This window comes from Colossoma macropomum, unplaced genomic scaffold (assembly GCF_904425465.1).
Source record: "Colossoma macropomum unplaced genomic scaffold, Colossoma_macropomum, whole genome shotgun sequence".
Classification (NCBI taxonomy): Eukaryota; Metazoa; Chordata; class Actinopteri; order Characiformes; family Serrasalmidae; genus Colossoma; species Colossoma macropomum.
Genome location: NW_023494808.1, coordinates 3,724,902 through 3,737,640, shown reverse-complemented (window position 1 = coordinate 3,737,640; position 12,739 = coordinate 3,724,902). Strand labels below are relative to the sequence as shown.

Sequence of the window (12,739 nt, the reverse complement as noted above, 5' to 3'; positions counted from 1 at the left end):
GGGACTTGAATTGTTTTGATGTTCACATACAGCTACACATTTTTATTAGAGTTAAGAAAACATAGACATAAAAAACTGAAGAAGTTAAGTAAAACACTTTAAAAACACTTTCAGAAAACATCTAACACTCATATATAAACTGTGGCATCTGCTTATAAACAAAGTTCATGTTTTTTTAATGGGCTCTGTGGGGAATAACTCGCGTAAATGCAAAAACTAATGAGGATCCTGATGGAACAATAAATCAGTTCTATCTGCAGAAAATGAGCGTAATATATATATATATATATATATATATATATATATATATATATATGAAACCATTTTACAAGGCTGCATATTATTATGTATATATATTATATTAAACAGAAATTACAATCAGGAACATACAGAGATGCAGAGCTGAGCTCCACCCAGCATGTGAATGTGGTGAGAGAACACAATGCAGATCACTAACAGCCTCACACTGAGCTTAACATACCAACATTTATATCAGAATGATTTCAGCTCTTAGCATTTTATACTCTTCATAGAGAAAAGACGCTCTGCACTAAATACACAGATATGATTATATTTACAAAGAAAGGAAAACTTTTCACATTGTAGCTGATATTTGGATTTACAGAAGTTATGAAAAAGCTGGTAAAATAGCAGGTTTTATTATAACAGTTTGGCATTAAAAGAAAAAAAAATATTGTATGAAAATAAAATTAAATTCTTTGTAGAGTTTTAGAGTCTCTACATGGAGCTATGAGTAAATACAGAGGAAAAAAGAAGAACTTCATTAATTTTACATCTTAGGAAGTCTGAGATTAAAAGATAAAATAAAAAAAAAATCATTTTCTAAATAAAGTAATTCAAATTAAATAAAGAAATTCAAATTAATCTCCAAATAATCAGAGCTCCAGAAACACTGAGCTCACAGATATCATAGAGAAACATGAACAACAAAGAAACAGACAACGTCAAAACAAACATCCACAAACACAGTTCAATACAACATCCTTAATCTTAGTCCTAATCCACCATGTTCACTCACACTGGATCATGATGAAGGGATCTAAAGTGAATCCACTGTATATGGAGTTGATCACCTTCTCTGTTACTGAGTACTGGACTGAGGGTCCAGAGCTGTGTACGGGTCATCAGGAGAACTGGACTGAACAGCCTGTGTGAGGGAAAGAGAGAATGAAGCAGAGGAGGAGAAATGAAGAACTCCATTTAGTTTTCTGAGTTAGGAATTCTTTACAGATCTAGAGGGAGGATTTGTGAAGAGACACTCACTGCAAGTGTGTGGTACATATCAGAGGACCTGGCTGTGGGCTGAAGAGCTGTGTATGAGTCATCCTCAGCATTAGGGTCAGCGTTCTGGACAGAGGATGGTTAGAAAAGGTGTAGAGAGACTGAAGGAGTTTAGTGATCATTAAGTAAATTTACTGTAAAATGCATCCTACAAACCTCAATATTATTGAGTCAGTCTTATTGAGCCATCTAGCATAAATGTTTTGTAATTACAGACATAATTTACTAGATCAAAGGTTTGATGGTAGCAGTTGATGGTGCAGTCGTAAGTGGGTAATGATATGAAAATGAAATGGTTACACTAAACTAAATGTGACATGTTAATTTTCAAATTGCTAATAAATAATAAATAAATAATTGATGTGGTAACTAATTGGTTAAAAAGTTTTTTTTTTTTCTAGGATTTTAGGTTTTAGGGTGTTTGTGTGTGTGTGTGTGTGGTGTGTGTGTGTGTGTGTGTGTGTGTGTGTTTGGAAATTGCTCAATATTATACAAATTAAATAAAGAACAATGGAAAGAATAAGTAACTAATATGAATCTCACCTCCTCCAGAGAACTACAGTGAGCAGAGCTTCAACAACTACATACAGAATCACTGAATACAGAAACACTGAACCACCTGCAGTGAGACACACACACACACACACACATAAACACAATCTGCAGTGTCATAATATAATTGAGATATTGAAAAAAACAATGATTTTAATAACTACATTTGAAGAATATAAACTATTGCAAAACACTAAAGAATTAGGAATATATTTCTCTTATTATTCACCACCGACTCTTAACAGTGACCATCACAGGTCCATTCTGAACTCCATTCTGAGCTTCACAATAGTACAGTCCAGTGTGGTCTGTATGATGCTGTAACTCTGTCCAGATCCTACAGGTGAGGTTCCACCTTCTTTAAACGAGGTGTAGATCTTCATAGGTGGGTTTGCATCGCTGCTGCAGGTCAGAGTCACTGAACTGCCCTCCACTATTTCACCAGAAGGACTGATGGACACTGAGATGCTCTTTGGAGGATCTATACACACAAATGATTTGATTTCTTTATTCAAACAATCATCACAATATCACAATCTTCTATTTCGGTGAATAGTGCTATGTAATTCATTTCATTTTGAATTGCTTTTAAGGAAAATAAATAAATACACAGGTAAACTCACATCTGACTCTGAGGTTGTGAGCAGTCGAGTGGAGGTGTTGATATCCTCTTACAGCACAACTATAACTGCCTGCATCCTCACTGCTGACTGTCTGCAGGTGGAGCTGGTTGTTCTTGATGCTCTTTGTGGTTAAAGGATGTCCATTTTTGTACCAGATGAATGTTGGGTCAGTCAGACTGCAGGTGGTTTTACATGTCATATCTGCTGTTTCTCCCTCTGTCACTTCTTCAGGAGTTTCTACATGGAGCTCTAAGACAATAAGAGGACCATCAGATTAAGAGAGAAAAGCTGTAAAGACAGTGAACCTCATTCATCAAAGTTACAAACAAGTGCAGAAATGATTGCAGATTAAACTAAACTGAATGATTTTTTACCTTCTCTTCTTCTGATTCAGGAAACTATTGTACAACAAAGTAGTGATTTGGACGCAACTGATGAATCAATTTCAGTGCAGTGAAACAAGTGAGCATCTTATTTACATATCATTTGCAACAGGTAACGCCCTAATGTGCCCTCAAAAATATAGAATTGACATAAAGTTCACACTAATTGATGCAGATATTTTGAGAGTGAACTAAAAAATCACAAATTATTCAGCAGATCATGAACCACAGGGGGACTTTGGAGTTGAGTATCAGGTCCACCGCTCACCTTTGTACATCTTTATAGTGTTAAAATTACAACAGTTTATAATACTAAAGTGTGAAATTAACTAAATGTAGCTCTTTTTAGGATAATTGTGTAATGTGATTAACTTTATAAAAACTGGCTACTTCAGTGACAATATTCCAGTCTTAAACAAGAGTTTATACTGCACAACATTAGCTATGTTTTGTATTTTATGGTGTAGATTTTATGGTTATTTGCTATATTAGCATTATAAAGCACACGTTTTTAAATGAAATGTAAATACACATTTCTTTACATCAGTGTACACTTAAAAAGGTACATTCACTGTAGTACAAGGACTTATGTGTGAAAAAATATTAGTATTATAGTTATTGTGTTCTTGTTGCTGTCATATATATATATATATATATATATATATACAGGGTAACTAAAAAATTGATTCTGAAAAACGATAAGTACTTTAATTAATACTTAAGGTTTTATCTTTTCCTATAAATTTACTGTTTTGGATATACTTTTTTTAACCAACCAACAACAAAATATGTTTGTTATTTATACAACTTGCTCAATCAATTTGTTCTTAATATCAATAACTAAGTGATAAGCCTGTAGTTTTAAAGGATTCATGTTTTTCCTGAAATGAGCAGATAAACTGATTTAGGTGTAAGAACAGATAAAATGATGTAGGAGTGAATCAGAACAGAAGCTGAACATCATTAGAGCAGATTAATAAAATCAGTGATGATAAAACAACATGAATATTCAGAGCAGTCATGAATAAGATACATGACTCTGAAACCAGAGCTGTGACTTATAACTGGACAATGGGAGGATTAACTCACCTGTAACTCTGAGCTGAACTCCAGGACAACCTGTCCATTTTTCTTTTTCTTCATTTTTTCTGATTCTGAAGCAGAACTGATGTTCATCCTTCTTCATTACATCACTCAGTTTGAGGGAGAAGTGTTTCTGTTCATCAGTGAAATACTCGACTCTGCCTGAATAATCTGGGTCTTTACTCAGATCATGAACATTATCTGGGTCTATAGTCCAAAAAGTCTTTGTCACTGTGAGACCTTCTGGGTGAGTATAAGTTCCATTCATAAACACTGTGGATCCTTTTAAAGCACATATTTCCTGTTGGTTGTACTTCACACTCCACTCTGTTCCAAAAACTCCTGAAACATATGATGCATGAAAGAGCTGATTACAGAGTCTGGAGCCCATAAGACAGTCAGAGTTACTGTAGCTTACAGCTTCACTTCTCTCCTCTCTAACTCCAGCAGCTCCTCTACAACACTGAGCTGATTCTGAGAGAAACCACAAAGCCCAACAAACACTGACTCACCGACAGTCATGAGCAGAAAGATCAGAGGAAGAGGAGGCGCCATTATCAATGACCTCATCACAGCAGCCTGGAGGACATTTTTAAAGTAATGACAGTTAAATGAAATGTTTCCAGATCTTCATCTAAAGTCCTGAAGAAGTCTAAAACATTTAAAGGCTGACACTGTAATGAAGTCTGTGTTTAATTTAATCAGTTCTTCATAACTGTATGTTATAATAGCCTCATTATGAAAACAAAAACTTACTTACATTTTGAAAACAGCTATTAAACTGACCATGTTTCTACTAATCTATAACCAACATTCTGAACTAAAGAAAAACATCTTACCGTTCTGTAAAGAGACTCATCGCCATCGTCCAAATGATAAATGTTGAGAACAGAGACAGAACTGAGATGTAAAACTTGGTGTGGTTAACACGTTTAACTGTAAGCTACTGTGCTTCTTCCTCTCTTAGATTGCACGTGACCATCTCAGCTGCAGCAAGAGATCTTTGTCTTAAACTTCTGCAAAGTCTAAATTATCTCTTAGTGACACTGTGACCTCTTTCTGTTTTAGATGTCTATTAAAGTTTTATAATATTAGACATGTAATGCTGTAGGACTTTATCCAGCTCCTCCTCTTCTCCTGCTACTGTATGAAGCAGTAATTGTCACTGGTGTGTTTATCAGTGCTGATCTCAGTACAGTGTTACCCAGCTGTTAGAATAAACATCATCAGATCATCTGAAGAACAGAGTGAATGATCTGCTACACTCTAGTATCTAGTATAGTAAATGCCATGTAATTACTACATTACCACAAGTGATTTATTTATTTATTTATTTATTTATTTATTTACTTACTTATTTATTTATTTTATGAGATGACAGATGAGGGATCAAGTGAACACGAGTGTTTACTTCAGCAGTAAATGTTGGCCAAATATCATTGTAACCTGATGTATTTCCCTCTTCACCCCCATAAATACTAACAAAGCTGGTCATGAATAACAAAAATCAAACAGAACTAAATGAAAAAATAATTTTATTTTTTCAGCCACTCACAGTTTCTCCATTCAGGAGTCTGTTTAGTGTCTGTACTGTCACTTTAAGACACAGTAGGGTTTGACATCATCACTGGTCTCTGGACTGTCTGTCTGCAGTTGTGAGTTAACAGGAAGAGGGCTTATATTTGTACATTTAGGACTTTATGTCCTAATCAGCTTGCTGCAGGCTGTGCAGTGAAGCCAAATACTCTAGTATTGGTAATTAATAATAATGCAGTTGTTAGTAGCGGGTTTTTAGTTTATAAACTAGCTTATTCAGTTATATAACCAGTTTGCTTATTACTTAATTGATGAACTTACTTACATTTTGAAAACAGCTATTAAACTGACATTTCTGAATCATTATGACCAGCAAGTTCACAAGAGAAGGTCTTTATTAAGCATCATGGATCACCACCTTCATTGAGAGCTATTCTCTCCACAGTGTAGATTTTAGGCGTCTCATTTTGTTCCTCAGGCAATAAGAAGACTTGATATGAATTTTATTTACAATATATTAGTTTTGTCTTATTTGTTAAGCATCATGTGAACATATACCGTATGTTCACCAGACTTACCCCAAAACAATCCCACATGAGACAATAAAATTTAACTGAACTTCTTCAAAAATGTGTACTGTAGGCAATGTTTCTACTAAACTATAACCAACATTCTGAACTAAAGAAAAACATCTAAATGTTATCTACACTCTGAGAACAGCAAGTGAAGACAAAAGAACCATCTCTGAGGTTTTAAGCTGTTTGAAAAAAAGTGTTTCTTTTACATTTTGTTCTTCTGCTTTTTTGCTCCCTTGTTCTCTTCTTGTGCAACAGCTGGTCAGTCTAAAACCAACTGTCTTTCAGCTCAGTCAGTACAGACATTATGTCCTAATCAGCTTGCTGTAGGCTGTGCAGTGAAGCCATATAATCTAGTATGGTAATTAATAATAATGCAGTCATTGGTTTACAAACTAGCTTATTCATTTTTTATAACCAGTTTGCTTATTACTTGTCTAACACAGTAATTACTGTTACAGTAAATACTGCAAGGCAATATAAAACATTCACACATGCAGTAGGAAGAATTACAATCTCCATTTATTCTGGTGAGGAAATCATAGTGAGGTGAATTAAGATGCTCTGCTGGATTGTTTAAATGTTTACAATTTCCGTAATATCCTAATGATGGACTTTATATTAATCACTTATGCAGACAAACTCTCTTAATATTTTTACCTTTATCTACAAAATCTAGAGGTGTAGAGCTATACCTCCAAAAGTGTTGGTGCAAAAAAACAAAACAAAAAGAAAACAAACAAAAAAAATAAAAATAAGACAGTTGTCTGAGTGACAAAAATGTGAGGTTTTATGATATTGCAACTTTTTTTATTTGCTTCAGTTAGTTTTCACTTCAACAGCTTAAGGGACCAAAATTTGGTGTGAATATGTAGGTACATACGAATATGTACCTTTTGTCACTTTTTTTCATGTTTTCTGCCCCTCCCCCACTCTCTCAGCTAAGAAGCATGCGTGGACCTCATGGTGAACTTTTCGCCTCATTTTTCTAAGTGTGACTGCATTTTGATTCAATCTTAAGTGAATTTAGCTGTAAATTTCTGATTATCATCACTAAACTGAGAGTCTGAGTCAGTGAGGACTGTTTGAGACACAAGGAGAAGTGGGGCACCACCTCAGTGACAGTTTAGGGCCTCTTATCCTGACAGTGTACCTGGGGCCATATTACAGAAACTTCCTTGTTGTCTTAAGCTCCGACAGGTAAAGATAAGATTTTTCAGAAATTCATACTACAGAAGCAAATCTTATCAAATCTTATCTTAATTTAGGAATCTTATCTTACAGCATCTCATCTTATCTCAGGTTAAGAAATCATGACTTATTCGATCGAACACTACAATGAACTGTCATGTCTCTCTTAACAACAGACCACATGTGCACAGCTGAAACGTAAACTCATAATCAAAGTAATCAAGCTAGTTAACCAGGCAGCCAACTACTGACACTGAAAATAAATAAAAAATTAAATTAAAGCACAATAAACTGAAAGTTAAGAATATTGTGACAGTGCTTTGTGCTGTTTATCAGAGTCGCCGGTCCACAGTTTCAGTTTCATTTCCCAAACGCTTTCGCCGAGTGCGCTAACATTATTCCTCCTAATAAACAGACACACGTTCAGCTCTGTCTCCTCACTATTCACCACCATCACTGTGATATATTATCATCACCATTAACATACAAAAGTAATTAGAGGGTGTGGTGGAGATCGAGTCTGCAGTGTCTGGGGTTTTCAAAATGATGTTAGAAAAGGTAAAAGCACAGTTTTCAGTTTAGATAAATGAAAAAAAAACAAAAAAAAACAGATGGTTGAAGCAGAAGGTAAGACACTCTGGGGTTGTCCCCCAGTTTAGCCACTCTGTTTTTGTGGAGGGTTCACCATATTGAGGGCTATTCCAAAATAATTAGAAAGGTTTAAAATGGATTATACAACCCTTTGACAGTGAGGAAACACACACACTTTCTAAGCTCCACCATATTATACATAAAAAAAGAAAAAAGCTGATAAAATCTAAAGCAATTATCTAACAATTTGGCATTATAAGCAAAAGGATACCAAAATGAAATCCCCTGTACAGTTTTAGATTGTCTACAGTTTTTGTCTTAGCAGGAATTTATTGAAGGTCATTGTGTCTCGAACATTAAATCGTGACCGGCTGGGATGACTAAATCAGATACATGTGTATTTACCTAAGTTACATTAGTTAATCTTTTACAGTGAATGCATCACCAGTAGGTATGTTGATGATGATTTGTTAATGGGAAACTACATGGTTATTAAAGACACTGTAAGAACCTTTGATGAATGAACAAATTAGATTAATTCTATCGATTTACTAACAAACAGAATCATAGAACAGCACCTTGGACAGCACTTTCACCTTTACACAGCTACATCCAAACCTTAGACCTACACTGCCATCTAGAGGAAGAGTATAGAGTAACACTGTTTTACAGTGACCTTATTACAGTCTAATGAACAATCTGACTACAACTAAGATACTGATGAATGGAGAGTGTTTAAATGGTTCAGAGAACAACTACACATCTAAATTTGACAATTTCACATGGTATGAAAAGACTGGCTGAGATTAGAGTCTGAGCCTGGATTTGTGTCCATGTTTTTATTTTAAATGTAAATGTTTGGACATTTTTATTATTACCTATGTGAGCTAAACCCTGAACATTGTATATTTTATAGGTGACACTATAGTTTTACCCCAGTGACCACAGTTTTATTTGTACTGACAATTTTAGACAAATACTTCTGCCTAACGATCAGGCTCCCTTAGTTTCTCTACTCATCTTGCATTACTAACTGGACTTATTCCTGACATCAGTGTGACTGTGGCAACAGGAAGGACTGGTATTATTGCCAATACTGTGCTGTATTATTTATATCGCAGTGCTCCTTTGTACTTTGTGAGCCATAAACTTGATTGATTGATTGATTGATTGATTGATTGATTGACCTTTAACTTAATTGTACAATACAAAAAGATTCAGTATGCAGTCTGGACTCAACTGAAACCACTGACCTTGAACACACAGCACAACTATTTCAAAAGAGAACAAACCGAGAAGATCATCACTGTTTGACCTTTAGGGGGAGCTCTAACACTCTGTAATGACCTACAGATTGATTTGTAGGGAGAAGTAGAGAGAAACAGACACAGAGAGGGAATTTAGCCTTTAACCTTCTACCCCTGTTCACTGACCTGCAGTTTAAACTCTCATTATTCTATAAGGTCGTCCAGACTTCAGTTCCAGTGATGCATCTTAGTGCAGAAGTGCTGACTGAAATGAGTCAGTTAAACACTCGACTCAGCTGAAGCATCAGGATCTTTGGTCTAGTTCATATGTGGGTATCTGAACCAAAAAGGCCTTTTCACTGTAAGACATTCTGGTTGAGTATAAGTTCCATTCATAAACACTGTGGATCCTTTTAAAGCACATATTTCCTGTTGTTTGTACTTCACACTCCACTCTGCTCCAGTATTATAAAGTAGGTTGCTTAGAGATCTTTGAGTATTCATTACCAAAATGGACCAACAGGGAGCACCGTCTTCATTTGGGTCTTTTCTCCCACACTGTGTATATTTAAGGCACCACATTTGTTCCTCAGGCAGTGAAATGACTTGCTTTGCATTGAATTTACACTATGTGTTTTATGTTCTCCAGGCTTCCCTGGTAAGAGTTTTTAATATGAGACAAAAAAGTTGAAAAGCTTTTATTTTTCTCATGTTGTGCTGAAATTATAATATCTCTATCCATTTCCAATCTAAACAAATATACACACTCTAATCTTTATGAAAGTACATTTTATAGGTACAGTAACCTACATTCTATCTGATTTCAAACGTCCAAATGATAAATGTAGAGAACACAGACAGAACTGAGATGATAAACATGTGGTTAACACGTTTAACTATGAGCTGCTGCTCTTACCAGAAATGTCCAGCCTAATTTAAATGATGTTTCCTCTTACAGGATGTATGTGACCTTCTTAACTGCAGCAAGAGATGAGCTTTAACTTAAACTTCTGCAACTATCTTTTAATAAAACCACCATTTCTTTTATCCCATGTCTAATATTAAAGTTTATTGATATTAGACATGTTATGATGCGTGACTTTATCCAGAGTGAGTGATCTGAACACATAGTATTAATGTTAAACACAGCCATGCGATGTCCTCCATGGAGGAATCCTCACTGCCACCTTAAAGGCTGTTCCATCACTAAATTAGCACAAATTAAGTTATTTCGATGAGACCTCAGATGGAAATATCGATTTCAGCAGCAAAAATTGTCCAGAAATTGTTGTATTGATGCATTTCCTTTGTATTGATGCATTTCCTTTGCATTTCCTAGCCAAAAAATGGAAGATAAAGCTATTTATAATCCACACCAATGAAAGAGTTTAAAATCACAACTTTCAATCTGCTGATATGATTGCATGACTCTGCTGGCTTTATCATTAGCAGGCTAAATGATACACAGCGAGTGATAAAAAAAAAAATAAAACACTACAACGCTATAGTATAACAAATGAGACAGTTCATATAAATTTACACTTGCAATGCAAAGGTTAAATGAGATCATCATAAAACTTGTTTTCCCTTTGTAAATTGATCCCAAATATAAATGCAACCATTATACAAGGTCCTTTAGTTTAAAATCTTTTATTATAGAGAAATGTTCAATCATAAGCATACAGAGATGCAGAGCTGAGCTCCACCCAGCATGTGAATGTGGTGAGAGAACACAATGCAGATCACTAACAGCCTCACACTGAACTTAACATACTGAGTATAAGAGCTGATACACAACATTTATATCAGAATGATATCAGCTCTTAGCATTTCATACTCTTCATAGAGAAAAGACGCTCAGCACTAAATCATACAGATATGATTACATTTACAAAGAAAGAAAAACTTTTCACATTTTAGCAGATATTTGGATTTACAAAAATTAAATAAAATAGCAAGCTTTATTATAACAATTTGGCATTATAAGCAAAAAAAAATATATATTATATGAAAATAAAATGAAATTCTCTGTAGAGTTTTAGAGTCTCTATATGGAGCTACGCAGAGGAAAAAAAGAACTTCATTAGTTTTACATCTTAGGAACATTTTCTAAATAAAGAAATGACAGAGAAATTCCAATTAATCTCCAAATAATCAGAGCTCCAGAAACACTGAGCTCACAGATATCATAGAGAAACATGAACAACAAAGAAACAGACAACCTCAGAACAAACACCCACAAACACAGTTCAATACAACATCCTTAATCTTAGTCCTAATCCACCATGTTCACTCACACTGGATCATGATGAAGGGATCTAAAGTGAATCCACTGTATATGGAGTTGATAACCTTCTCTGTTACTGAGTATCACAGTTTAATGTGTAGAACTCACTGCTGGAGTGTCGTACTCAGAACTGGACTGAGGGTCCAGAGCTGTGTACGGGTCATCAGGAGAACTGGACTGAACAGCCTGTGTGAGGGAAAGAGAGAATGAGGCAGAGGAGGAGAAATGAAGAACTCCATTTAGTTTTCTGAGTTAGGAATTCTTTACAGATCTAGAGGGAGGATTTGTGAAGAGACACTTACTGCAAGTGTGTGGTACACACCATCAGAGGACCTGGCTGTGGGCTGAAGAGCTGTGTATGAGTCGTCCTTAGCATTAGGGTCAGCGTTCTGGACAGAGGATGGTTAGAGAAGGTGTAGAGAGACTGAAGGAGTTTAGGAGTCATTAAATAAGTTTACTGTAAGAACTTTTACTAAAGTAGAAAAAATAACTTCATCATGATTTACTAATTAAGAACAGAAGCTCTGTAGCTTTAAACAGCACCATTACCTCCTCACAGCTGCATCACACAAACCTCAGTCTTATTGACTCAGTCTTATTGAGCCATCTAGTGTAAATGTTTTGTAATTACAGACAAACTTTACTAGATCAAAGGTTTGATGGCAGCACTTTACTGTTCAGGTAATGATGTGATTATAAAATGATAACAAGTTACACTAAACTAAAAATGACATGGTAATTTTGAAATTGTTAAAAATGAAGAAATTGATCTAATAACTAATCGATATTAAGAAATATTTATCAAAAAATAAAAAGAGAATATAATTTCTAGGTTTATTTAGCTTAGTACTTAAATATTACCATATTTTTGCCATATTATTAAAAACTCATGAACAATTTATAAATTATTACTAAGGTGTTCATGAATGCCTGGTGATTTACTGAAGCTCACCTCATTATTTTGCTCTTCCAGGTTTCTGTTTTGTCTTTTGCCCCTAAAGAGAAGAAAATCTGTTTCAATATGTTCACTGACTTTACTCATGCAAATAGAAAATGTATAAACTTAGTTATTTTTAAAGACTGTATTTCAGAAAATATATATTTGGATAGTAAAATGAATAACAAAACTTCATGGCTGTGTGTGATAAAAAGAACAGTATTAGTAAGTAAACTGAATAAAGAATAATGTAAATAATAAGTTACTAATGTGAATCTCACCTCATCCAGAAAACTACAGTGAGCAGAGCTGCATTTCCACAGAGACTGACTCCAACAACTACATACAGAAACACTGAATACAGAAACACTGAACCACCTGCAGTGACACACACACACACACACACACACACACACACACACACACAGACAC

At 34.9% G+C, this 12,739-nt stretch overlaps 1 protein-coding gene and 1 long non-coding RNA gene across 2 annotated transcripts; both read right to left on the bottom strand.

Moving 5' to 3' along the window:
- Nucleotides 1–743: 743 nt before the first annotated feature.
- Nucleotides 744–1,960, bottom strand: LOC118798052. The gene is made up of 3 exons (XR_005005974.1): nucleotides 1,846–1,960; nucleotides 1,285–1,368; nucleotides 744–1,168 (listed from the first exon to the last, which is right to left on the bottom strand). It is a non-coding gene; the product is annotated as an uncharacterized LOC118798052 (long non-coding RNA).
- A 145-nt stretch (nucleotides 1,961–2,105) lies between these two features.
- LOC118797734 lies at nucleotides 2,106–4,498 on the bottom strand. Its single transcript, XM_036557002.1, has 4 exons — nucleotides 4,456–4,498; nucleotides 3,950–4,285; nucleotides 2,559–2,726; nucleotides 2,106–2,191 (listed from the first exon to the last, which is right to left on the bottom strand). The coding sequence occupies exons 1-4, from the start codon at nucleotides 4,496–4,498 to the stop codon at nucleotides 2,106–2,108; spliced, it is 633 nt and encodes a 210-aa protein (XP_036412895.1).
- Between the last annotated feature and the right edge of the window lie 8,241 nt (nucleotides 4,499–12,739).

What these genes read in the sequence shown, in the direction of transcription:
- LOC118797734 (XM_036557002.1), bottom strand. Translation starts at nt 4,498, where the DNA reads ATGGCGCCTCCTCTTCCTCTGATCTTTCTGCTCATGACTGTCG. An exon ending in CTTTCTGCTCATGACTGTCG is followed by an intron (nt 4,286 to 4,455) that starts GTGAGTCAGTGT and finishes CATATGTTTCAG; the next exon opens with GAGTTTTTGGAACAGAGTGG. An exon ending in AGTTCAGCTCAGAGTTACAG is followed by an intron (nt 2,727 to 3,949) that starts GTGAGTTAATCC and finishes TTATTGTCTTAG; the next exon opens with AGCTCCATGTAGAAACTCCT.